The following is a 13,025-nucleotide window of genomic DNA, read 5'->3' as shown; positions in this document are numbered from 1 at the left end:
ATTCTTATATACTAGTCATGAACAATCCAAAGACTAAGTTAAGAAAACAATACATTTACAGTGGCATCAAAAAGATTAAGATATGTAGTAATACATTAACAAAAAAAGTGGGAGATTTGTATACCATAACAAATTATTGCTGGTCAAAATTAAAGGAGATTTAAATAAATGGAAAGCTTAATTTGTTTGTGCTTAGGAAGGCTCAGTATTACTATAAGATGGTAATTTCCCGAAATTGATATATAGGTTAAATGTAATCCTTATCAAAATCCCACCTGGTGTCTTCCTTTTTTTTTTTTTTGTAGAAATTGTCAAGCTACCCTAAAATTTTTGTGAACATGCAAAGGGCTTAAAGTAGCCAAAATAATTTTGAAAGAATAAAATATTTGGAGGACTTATATTACATTTATACTTAATATAAATACATTAATGAAGATAGTAAAATATTTTTCTGAAGGGAGACATACTGATGAACAGAATAGAATTGTGTGACCACGCTTAGGGTCATTCAGTTTTCAACATAAGTGCCAACATAATTCAGTTGTAAAGGACAGTCTTGTCAACAATTTGTACTAGCATAGCTGGATAGGCATATGTAAGGAAAGCAAAACTTAAATCTTTTAGATCATACCATATAGAAATATCAACTCAAAATGGATCATTGTCCTAAATGTAAGCTCTAAAATTATAAGACTTCTAGAAGACTTTGGGTCAGGTAAGACGTTCTTCAATGCAGCACCAAAAATAAGAGCCATACAATTAAAAATTTTAAATTGAACAATGAAAAAACTTTTGTACTTCAGAAGACACCTTAAGACAATGAAAAGACCAGCCATAGGTTGAGAGAAATATTTGCAAATCATGTATCTTCATCCAGAACATGTAAAGAACTCCTAAAAATCAGTAATAAAAAGTCAAACCATCCACTTAAAAAATGGACAAAATACTTGAATATAGATGTTGCACCAAAGAATGCGTATGAATGGCAAATGACCACATGTAAAGGTGCTAAACTTGCTTTCATTTTTCTTTTGCAGATTTCTAGAAATAGAATTGCTGAGTTACGTGGTTAAGTTTCTATTTATCTTTTTAAGCAACTGACAAATTGTTTTCTGAAGTGGCTGTACCATTTTATATTCCTGACAATATTTGAGGGCTCCAGAATCTCTTAAACCCTTGCCAAAATTTGGTGTTATTTGTTTTTTAAATTGTAGCCATCATAGTGAGTGTGTACTGGTATTGTGATTTTAATTAGCATTTCATTGTGGTTTTAATTAACATTTCCCTAATTTATTGGCTCACAGTTTTGAGGCTAGGAGGAATCCAAAACCAGGACATCAGCAAGGCCATGCTTTCTCCCCCAAGCACTGGCATATTGTGGCTGTCTACCTGTGATCCTTGGTTCTTGGCTTTTCTGCCACATGTCAATGTGCGTGGCAGCATCTTCTCCTTTCTTTTCTGGAATCCATTGACTTCCAGCTTCTGGCTGCTCTCTATGACTTCTCTTTCTACATCTAATTTCCTTTGCTTATAAGTCTTCAGCCACATTGGAGTAACACCCATCCTAATTCAGTTTGGGCACATCTTAACTAATAACATCTTCTAAGGTCCTATATAAAAATAGGTTTATACCCACAGGACCAGGGGTTGGGACCTGAACATGCCTTTGGTGAGGGACGTGATTCAATCTCCAACGCCATGGTATGACATGAGGAGATTAAATTGTATATGATATGAATCTGAGGCTGGAAAAATGATGAGCATACATGGTTGAAAACTGACAGTAAACACAGGAGCAAGAGTGATAATAGATAGTAGAATTAGAATTTGAGAAAAGTATGGAAAGCCAAAACTATTACTGAAGTATTGAGATATTAAAATGTTACCACTAAAATTCAGTGTACTCCTTTTTAAATAACTTATGATCTGCTTTCTTGTCTTAAGATTGAATTCCGTTTCCTTGTCATAAGATTTAATCACATCCATTCTTTCTGATATGCTGTATACATCCTATCTCCCTCAGTATTTCTGGTCAGAATGTTAATGAAAACACCTGTATAATCTGTCCCACTTTGTTCCATGCTTATAGAAATGGAATATGAATGTTTTAAAATTCTAGCTTCATTTAAAACAGAGAAAATCTTTGCAGACCATTTAAGAAAGGAAATCCTTAGTGATGAGTGAATGGTGGCAACATCTACTTCACAGAAGCCTGGAGTCGTGTTCAGTAGGGCTTAAAAATCCCCGTGGGAAGGGGAGCCAAGTGTGTCCTGCAAATGGTAGGGAGTTGGAACTGGACTCTCTGTATAAAGCAGGGAAATGGGGCCATGTTTCTAGGCAGAGAAATTCCTAACTCCAACATTGTTGGTGTTTGCCTGTGACCCAGGGCCATGTAAAAATGGAAACAGTTACCATGTGCTGTGTGTAGATGGGCATCTGGAATAGAGCTTAGCTTTGTTGGCCAAAACTACTACCATAAATCCATGCAATGGTTTAGCTTAAACAGTGGAATTTATTGTATGATGATTTTGAGGCTAGAAGTCTAAAATCAATATATTGGCAAGGCTGGCTTTCTCCCCAAAGTGTTCTGCTGCTGGCTGTTAGTAATCCTTGAGGTTCTTTGGCTTGTATTTCTGCCTCCCATCACATGGTGATGTTGTTTCCTTTCTCTCTTCTGAGACTTCCAGGTTCTCTTTATGAGGACATGAATTTACAGTGATGAGGATAGGTTAAAAAATATGTTTTTGTTGGAATACATAATTCAAGCTACCACAGAGCTCCACCCAAGTGGGACCAAAGCCCAAATCTTCCTAATGTAAGACCTGCTCTGGACCTTGCAACTCTACAAGGTTAGTCTGAGGCAACCATGAAACCACATAGCAGGAAGAGGTCACAAAAGATAAAACTTCCATATAAGATGAGTTTTGCAAACAAATATTTCAGAATATACAGGAAATCTCTAGCCATGAGAGGCAAAAGATAATATCTGAGGGGATGAGACTATGAAAGCAACCCCACAAAAGAATTAAAAAATAAGAATGTTTATGCATTTCAAATGCAATAGTATCATACGAGGAGAACAGGAATAAATAAGAACAGGCACAATGAAAAAGTACCACTTGTAAAATCTTGTATATTTAAAAAGTTGATAAAATTAAAAACAAAAATATCTTCGGTGTGTTAAATACCAAATTGACATAGTGGAGGAAAAGACTCGTGCGAAAGTCTTAACCAAGAACTGAAGATCTGGATGAGCAGATCATCTAGAACATAAGACAAAAAGGTAAAGGTTTACAACATGAAAGAAAAGTTAAGAGAAATGGAAGATAGAGTGAATTAGGAATTACAGAAGGTAAGAATAATAAGGGTCAGAGAAGATAAATTTTTTAGAAGTTGAAGCTTTGCTAGATTTGGAGAGAAATGTGTATCTTCAGATTTTAAAAAGCTCATCAATGCTTTTAAATAATGGGAGGGAAAAAATCTCACCCCAAGTTAATACTGTAGATCAAGGACACACACTAGAAAAATTTGATTATCTACAAAGTAATGGCAATCAGATTAGCAATAAATTTATCAGAAATTACAGTTGATGCCAGTGTACACTGTAGTAGTATCCATGCTTTACTGGAGGGTTGTTAACCCAACCTTTGTTTCGACTTCACAAACTAAACTAATGGACAAATTAAACTGGTGCTTTTCCTTGGTTATATTATGTGGTTCTCTGCTTGTATAACATAATTAAAAACTAACATAAAACATAGTTAGAGTTTAAGAAGTCTGATAAGTAACTGATAAAGGATGTAATTAGTACTAGCACTTTTTGTAGTACTTAATTCGTACACACTTAGTTGAAGTAAAAAGGAAGAAAGTTAAATTTTTAAGACACTTTTTAACCTATACTACCAGTCTTTAATGTCATTATATTTATTCATGGAATAGCATCAAATAAATAAGACTATGCTCAGTATTGTATAAAGCATCTAGAATTTCAGAAGAAACAGTAGTTAAAGTGTACTTTTTAAAGATCTTAATTACGAATTAGGAAAAGCAACTAAGACTTTAAAGGAATAGCCACAGAAGGACTTTATATTAATTCCCACTCTCCTTATAAAAAATATTCTTTGAGAGTTGTTCTGCCCATGGTGGAAAACTAGAATAATTCCATGATTTTTTTTTTATCACTCTAAGGTTAACTCCTGTATTCCCTTTACATCAGCAAATTTTTTTGTAACAGTGAAAGCTTCCAGCTTCTTTCATGATTATAATGACTCTTCTTCTATCAAGGGCCTCCTGCAGTGGTGGAGTGACGTCCTGGGTGAAGGGATCTTGGAGGATCCTTTTCTCTTTTTGCTCACCTCCTCTTTTAAGTCCATAGACTGTTTTCTGATCCCTCTGGAATGGGAGTTTGGGAAGGTAGGGAGAGGTAAGGGGAGCAGAAATTTTACTCCCCTACTTGATTGGTACTATTACAAAGTGCCTTTACGTACTCTGGGCATGACAGAATTTTTAAGCTGACTTTCTCTTGTAGAGTAGTTTCATGGACTCTTTGGAGATCTCTGTTGCTGTCCTTTCTATCTGCCTGGAATGATTCCCTTACACTCACCTTAGCCTCTAGCATTCTAGAAATAACCTTCAGCTTCCCAGATGCTGAACTCATTTACCCTTCTAGATGGTCCTCTTAAGTAGGACCTAAACTCTCTGTGCAATAGCTGTCACTCACATTTCCCACGTGGTTTATAGGAAGTTTACACATTTTTGTGTCTGGTTAATCTCTGGAAGTTTAGACTGATTCTAATGCAACAGCAAATTTCCCATCATCCTTTCACCCTTTTCAATATCTGGGGTGGGAATCAGCACCAGTCCACTATACTCCCTTCACTGTTTCAATTGTTCCGTTAAAACTTTCCTTCCTAACTTTGAGGTATGAGTAAAGTACCCCTTCAGAGGTTTCAGATTTGATTTTATCCTACTTACAACCTAAGTTACCCTGTTACTGTTTCACAGATGATGGCAAGAGACTTCTGGTTTAGGGACAGAGAACTTTATTATTTCCAGCACAGCAGGTATCAAGAGCATCATGTTTGCTTCAAGTACTACATGGTGTTAAGGAGGGCCCAGCTGGATGTCCGCACATATAGTGGATCACTTCATAGAAGAGGAACACTGAGCCTGGGGAATCTACTGTTTTATAGTAGGCAGTAAGCAGACCTGTTTTCTGTACCAAAAGGAGACATTTCTTTATCCTCAAGGTTGTTCATTACAAACACACCCTGAGAATAGAACCCTGAGAGTTCAAGGCCTTGCTTTCTAGGCATACCCAACAAAATGTATAGGAACATGAGAGATCTGTGGAGGGGTGCCATTACAACATATCCTATTTCTTTCCTTGACAGAGGTAGCCTTTTCTTAGTCCTCTTATAATATTTACTCTAGATACTTATACATACTCATTGTAGTTGGGGGGTTTGAGTCATGTAATTGTTATCCTGTGCCTACTTTTAAGGTTTTTCCATGTTAGTATTTTGGATTGTAGCATTTTTTGCATTCATGCCACAGTAAACAACCCTATTTTAACATTAAAATATATAAATAAGCTTAAAACAAGAAAGGTAAATCAATTTATAAATAATTTTAAGGTACTGTGGTTAAGTTTTATCTATAAAAGTTGTGAAATATGGAAAAATAAAGAGCATTAAAGGGGGCTATGTACTTTGAGATGAATTTGAGCCAGGCTTTTTTAAAGAATAGAGAAAGATTGGTATGAATGCCTTTGAGGTAGGCAGTAGGTCCAGAGTATAAAGGTCTCAAACGTCTTGTAGGAGTGAAGTAAAGAGAATGAGCTAAGAATAGTTAGGCTAGTCATAAATTTGATCTTTTTTTTTTATCTTTTCTTTATTTTCCACACTCAGAACTCTTTAATGGCTTCTCATTACTTAACTAAAACACAATATTTGATGAGCCCATGCATAATTTAACTGCTTTCTTTTCAGCTGAGAGTCTGACCAGTCTTCCCTTTCACCTTTCTGTGAGATTTTCATTTATTACAAGCTCTTTTTTTATCTTGAGCCTTTTGTTTATGCTGTTTCCTCTCTGCCTAAGATGTTTCCACTTCTCACCTGTTTAATTGCTAAGCATCCTCTGACACATGCCACCCTTCTCACATGTTTAATTGCTAAGCATCCTCTGACACATGAATACATACTTAGATTACTCCAAGTACTAACATGCTGTACTTTTCCTTTCGTGTCATAACTGCAGTTTGCAAGACTATATATTTACTTCAGTTTGTGTTTTGGTGTCTAGTTTCCCTCTTGACTATAAGCTCTAGTCAGGCAAAAAACTTAATTGCATTGTTTCGCCCTTACGGAACCCAGCTACCTAGCACAGAGCAGGACCCAATAAATATATGTTGGTTGAATGAATGAAAGAATGAATGAAAGAAAACAGAAGGGAAGATACCCTTGAAGCAAACAAAAAAGGAATATTCACAATATAGATGGAAAGGTTTGCTACTGTAGATATAGAAATCAATGTAAAGAATACATATAGAGATATGTAGAGGGTAAACTTTAAAATGTGGCCCAAGATTCTTGTCTCTTAAGGTAGCGTTGAAGAAGGAAGATGGATCTCTCTTCTCTCGAGGAAATGAGGGGTAAGAAGGAACTAAAGAGGGGGAAAAAAAACAAGAATCTAACTTACATTACCACTTAGTATAGTGTTATTCAAATGTACTTAAATCAACAGTTAAAAAAAATCCTGTGTTATGATCGTGTGTGCCTTATGTGTATATTTATGTACAGATACACACATATAAAACTGAAATAGAAGTTTATGAAACAATATTCAAATTTTTTTTTGGCATGGGCAGGCTCCAGCATTTACTTTTTTTTTCCAGTATTTACTTTTAATACATATGATATACTCTGATACTTTCTGTTCTGTTCCTTTTTTTTTTTCCGATGCTGAGTATGAGCCAATGCATTTTTTTCATGATCCACTAAAAGGTAGCAACTAGCAGTTTGAACAATACTTTCTTAATGATTCCAGGTTTAGATTTTTAATTATACATTTATTCATTCAGAAAATATTTGTAGGCATCTAGCATGATGAACTTTGGGATAGAAAGATGCATATATGAGATAATCTGCTTTCAAGAAGCCTTCAATCTATTGGGGAAGGAAGGAGACTTAAAATATTTTATCATGCCTGTGAATCTAATATCTATCTGTATTCATCACACAGATGAATATAATAGATGGGATGAGAAACAAAGTGTTATGAGGATTCAGAAAAAAAAGAAAAAGTGTTATGAGGATTCAGAGGTGAGAGGCAACACCTTTCTTTAGGAATTTCCCCAGGAATGCTTCATGGATGTATCATTGCGCTGGATCTTAAAGGATGAGTACAATGTAGATAATATTTATAATATAATTTAGATAAAGATGAGTATAATACATAAAAGAGTACAATATAGGTATGTGTGGGGTGGGGAATGAGTCACCTGAGGGGACAGTATAAGAAGTCCCCTCTTCTTATACTGTTAATGTATAATTAACAGTATAAGAAGTTAATGTATAATACATTAACACTGGGATATTAGGAATTTTAAAGGATTTTTCTATGTTTAGAACATATGAAATAAAGTATTACTTGATCTGCTTTATCGTATTTTTAAATCATTTCTGATTATAATAAAGATAAATTGAAAAAGAAGGGGTTGTTACTTTCAAGTCCTTCTGTGGAAAGAAGGTAGAATCTTACATTGCTTTTTTATCTTACCAATAAGTCATGAGCTATGTCATTAGCAGTGGATAGTTTTTCTTAGATGGAACCAACTAGAGCAGTAAAGAAAAATGATTGGAGATGTTTCTAGCTTTAGACCAAAAATGATTTATAGATGTTGCTGATATGGTCTTCCTTTTTTTTAAGTAAGAAAAAAAATTCTTACATTTTTACTGTGAGCATACCTTCTGCCCTAGCATCGTTTAATTTTTGGTACTTTAAAAAAATTTTTTTTTTTAAATTGTACAGGGCAAGATGATTGCAATAATGTTTTCTGTGGACCTAAAAGATAGTGTAAAGAATAATAATTGTCCCTTTGAAATCAAAGGAGTTATGTGATAAACAAAACTTAAAAAAAAGTACTTATGTTTCTTATCCAGTAAAGTCTCTAAATCCACATGAAATTAAATTATAAAGAGGTTTCCTGATCTTTTACTGTATGTAAAATCAGATCCAATAGGAGCAATTTTTAAGATTACATAAACCATATCAAAAAGTAGAAACTTATCAATAGTATATAGTCAGTTCATTGCTACATCAAATTTTTGTCCATCTTTATTTCAGTTTCAAATCTTGCAATATCACCAACATTAAGAAAGGAAGTTACTTTGTGAAATGGTTGGGATTATGAGCCAGTATATAGTGAGTGGTAGTTATTTGAAGTTAACAGCAGCATGCTACTACTTCAACAGCATTGGTAGGTAATAGAAAGAGGTTATAAATTGAATGTTAAAAAATTGGATTTAAGATCAGTTTGTCATTTACTAGCTTTCTCACATTGGGCAAGGTACTTTATTTTTTAAAGAGTTATTTTTTGAGAATTTTCCCGCATCTGTAAAATAGATATAAATAAATACATGGGATCATATGAATTGAGTATTTTTTAAAAAATATTTATTTCTTGAGTGTTAGTTTGGTATTGTTATTAAAATGGCTCCATTGACAAATATACCTTAATGGTAAAACAATTCTGTGTTAAAACTTATTTTGTGTATGTAAAAACTTTCTCAGCGCTAACTATATCTGTAAGAATAGAATTGTGTGTGGGGTGTCTATGTTTCTTTGTCCATGGGCCAGTGGGTTTTTCCGAGTCTGTGTATGGACAGGCATCTCTCTGTGGGTATATAGGGTTGAAGTAATGCAGGTGACCCCTGGTGCATGTGCCCTTTGTATGTACAGTCATATACTCATGCATATTAATTTAAATATCAGGAGGGTGAGTGAATGGCAATTAGGTCATTATGTGTTATTTATTGGCACTTTATAGTAAAATAGGAATTCAACTGATGGTTGTATCTGCACCTTGGTGCAAAAGTGTCTGTTGGGTAAGAAGGATGAACTTTGGAAACCAGATCTCTTGCTTGTGATTACCTGTAAAATTTTTCCTGTAGTATGTATAGCTCTTCTTTCATTTCTTCTTTTTCTTTTCTTCCTAAAGTCCCAGAAACCTGCTTATTTTCCCACTGCCATCAGTTAGTCCTTTTCAATTAAGATTTCTCATTTCCCTGGCTTACTATGGAATAGAGTTCATTTTGAGAAATATTTTCTTTCCCTTCAGTCCCTGAGGCAAGTATTCAATCAATCTTTTGAGGCTAAGAGGTTTTTGTTTGGTTTTTAAATGCTGACAATAGTAAGTGAAGCAAACGGGACAAAAATAGTATATAAACAAAAGGAGGTTACCAAGTTTCTAAAAATTTAGAATAAAATTTATTCCTAGTTCTCAGATTATAGGTGTAACCAATTCCTGATTTAATCTAATATCACAAATATTTTAGTTTTTACTTTGAGGATTTATGCTACTTTTCTTTACAACTACTGTTTCTCATTTGGGACACAGGGTCATTTACTCCCTAACCTTTTCAACCTGGGAGCTCATGTACTTGGAACACCTTTGATGTTTAAAGAAGGCTATTCTCTCCTTCCCTCTTGATTTTTTCTTTAGGCCACAGAGTAACTGATGAATATTTAGAAACACAAGGTAAGATTCAGCAGTAATTTAGCTGAAAAAATCCACTCAGTCTCACTTAGTATTCATTTCCTAAAGGAAGATTATTATGTTGGGCATTTCATCATAGTAACTATGGTAGGTAGACCCACTGATGTAAGTAAGGGTCAAGGGCTTCTATGTAATGTGGCATGTGGCCTTAAAAAGGCTGTCTTCAGCAGAGATTTAGAGTTGTGGATGAAGTGGATGGGGTGTGGGAAATGGGAAGGAATCCAACTTCCTTCTGCCTCTTCCTCCCAGATACAATTTTCATGTTAGCTCTCCATTGGTGCTGATGTTGGAGAGAAGAGGTGGCATGGGATAGCCATGAGTTCTTCAGCGTTTAAGGGAAATTCTTAATAAAATTGTGGGAGGCAAAAGTACTTGCATTTGCCATGTTCTGACTTAGACCTGTCCTTCTGAATGTGGTATAGATAACACAGGAATCACACATATTCTAAAGCAAAGGAGGACTCTTGGGGCAGTAGTCTTGCTTGCATTTCATATGCTGCTTGACTAAAATTAACAATCTTAAGAGCTGGCATATTTAGAAAGATGCTCTTCCCTTTTATAATAATCCCTTCTGAATTGTAAGCATGAGCATTACTATGTTATATTACAAAGATTAACAGTGCTCTTTGAAAACTGTTAGGTTGCATTAAGTTGTTATCCCAAGCAAAGTAAGATGTGTAACATAATGTATGGTTTTTGTTTTGGGGTTTGTTAAACCTGTATAGAATAAAAACTTTTCTGGCTTATTTTGCTGTCAAAGATGTCTTGAAAAAAATGATTGCTCAATTTTAAGGTTAATTTGTTTCTCTATTTTTAAAGATTATTTTAAAAAAGAATAGGTATTAATCCCTAGGCATTATGGCTTTTCCGTCCAAGCTCTTGTCAGTTCTGAAACACCACTAAAACATCATTAATAGTCATAAAACACTTAATTCTATACATCTGTCCTAATTAAATGACGTACATTTGAAATTTTGTTTATTTATTTATTGAAATCCTATTTATTTTTTCTGATAGAAAATAATGTCTTGATTTGTAATGACGACCTACTTTTTTTTTTTTTTTTCATGGGCAGGCACTGGGAATCGAACCTGGGTCTCCGGCATGGCAGGCAAGAAATCTGCCTGCTGAGCCACCATGGCCTGCCTGACCTAATTATTTTGATTCCTTTTTTTTTTTTTCCATGAAAATTAATGTTCTCCAGAAGAAAATCATGTCATTTCAACAAAGAGCACAGAACCCAAATAGGAACATAGATAATCTTATTTGTACATGTTTTACAGAGATGTTGTATTGAGAGATGCATAAGCTACAAAGAGCTTTAAAAATTAAAGGGATCTAAGGGTCAAATGAGAAAAGAATATACATTATTTCTTTGTTTGGATGCTTTATTTCCTTCCTTGCTGTTTCTCCTCGACTATTTGCTACAAGTAAAAATGAAAGTGTTCCTAACAACCCATATACTTTTCCCCTTAAGCTTTTATAGGCCTTAAAAATTATTGTCTTTTATGCTTTTTATTCTCATGGCTATTCAAGGTAAGCGTTTAGATGGTATTGTAGTATTTTTGCCGTCTCTCCCTGAGGAAATTAATATGTTTAAAGACTTGACGCTTAGATAACATGAAACCGGGTACCATAGGTGCTTAAGGAATAATTGTCAATTGATTAATGTCATTTTTTTCTATGTATGAAAATAATAACAATATTAAATAACTTCCCCAAAATTGCTAATAGTTCTATTTAAAATGCTCCAAAATCATTTTTGCTCCTGGCTTGATAAACTCTAAGATTATATATCACATAAAGTATATTAATAGTTTAATGAATTCCAAGGCATACTGTAGCAATGATTTGTATCTTAAGTCTAGGAGTATGATCATTCCATTTAGGAAACTATACCCTGAATTACATTTGTTTTTAAAAGTTGTGTGATTAATAATGTATAGTAAGATAAAGTACTAATAAATTACTAATACTGAATAGCTTTATTTACCTCATCACCATGAAATTTGGAATTTAAAGTGTTTGGTAATTGATGTATCAGATGCACTTTGTTTTTATAAAGCAGGAACTGAGAAGCTAATTTGGACTGATACTAAGAGAGCGTGAATTTATTTTTATGAATTTATGACTATGTAGAAGTTTAAGAAATAAATGCTTAAAAATTGGTATTCACTTTTGTTCTCTTCTTCCTTCCTTCCCACCCCTTAAACCCCCAAAGCAGATTGCCAAACTCAGGCAGCAACTACAACGCAGTAAACAGAGTAATCGTCACAGTAAGGAGAAGGATCGTCAGTCACCTCTCCATGGCAACCATATAGCAGTCAGTCACTCTCAGGTAGGCTAACTTCTTCTTGTCCAGATTTGAATAATTCCTTTTAGTTCATTGTAAATAGAGAATCTTCGTCATTTTAGGATTAAAAAAAAAGTTTTTTTAACATAAATTTAGCTCTACTAAAGTATTACTGTTTATTAAATTATGAGGTCATTTTTTAAACCATGTGTATTGGTTTTCTGGGACTGCCATAACAAATACCACAAGCCTGGTGACTTAAAACAGCAGAAATTTATCCTTTCTCAGTTCTGGAGTCTGAAATCAAGGTGTCAGCTCTAGGGAAGAAATTCTTCTCGCTTTTCCTAGCTTCTGGTGGTGGCCAGCAATCCTTGCCATTCCATAACTTGTAATTACATAACTACAGTCTCTGCCTCTCCCTTCACATCGCCTTCTCCCTTGTGGGTCTGTATTTGTGTCTCTTCTTTTCTTATAAGGACACCAGTCATAGTGGATTAGGGCCCACCCTACTCCAGGATGACCTTATCATAACTTGATTACATCTGCAGAAACCCTATTTCCAAATAAGGTCACATTGATAGCTACTGGGGGTTAGGACTTCAATGTATCTTTTTTTTGTTTGTTTTGAGGAGAGGATAAAATTCAACCCATAATACATATATTAAGCTTTTTACTTAATAACAGAGATAACAAATACAGTGGTCTTGAGGATGATACTGTCTCAGGCTGAAATCCTAGCTTATTAACTTACCAGACATCTATAGACAAACTCATTTAATGTTCCTTACAGTTCTTTAGACCGTCTGTCTCTGTACCATTCTATATATTTCGCCCCTATTTTACATATGAAGAAATTGAGGGTTAGAGTTTTTCCCCCAGAAATCTGTGCTAATATATCCTACGGAAGAAAATTTGGAAAGTATTACTTTAGACCAAATTCACTTAGAAATCTTA

The 13,025-nt window shown here is 34.4% G+C and overlaps 1 protein-coding gene across 3 annotated transcripts in view; it reads left to right on the top strand.

The window, feature by feature from the left end:
* The window catches only part of GLCCI1 (glucocorticoid induced 1), a 109,135-nt gene that overhangs the window by 72,802 nt on the left and 23,308 nt on the right, over positions 1-13,025 (top strand). For 2 of the 3 annotated variants that reach the window (XM_077122930.1, XM_077122952.1), the window contains exon 4: positions 12,000-12,116. In XM_077122930.1, the coding sequence (XP_076979045.1) occupies positions 12,000-12,116 (117 nt within the window). The remainder of the gene's footprint in view (positions 1-11,999; positions 12,117-13,025) is intronic. The other variant, XM_077122941.1, reaches the window with a different exon arrangement.

This window comes from Tamandua tetradactyla, chromosome 1 (genome assembly GCF_023851605.1).
Source record: "Tamandua tetradactyla isolate mTamTet1 chromosome 1, mTamTet1.pri, whole genome shotgun sequence".
Classification (NCBI taxonomy): Eukaryota; Metazoa; Chordata; class Mammalia; order Pilosa; family Myrmecophagidae; genus Tamandua; species Tamandua tetradactyla.
Note: the sequence above shows the minus strand (reverse complement) of the source record. Positions and strands in the feature narration are given on the sequence as shown.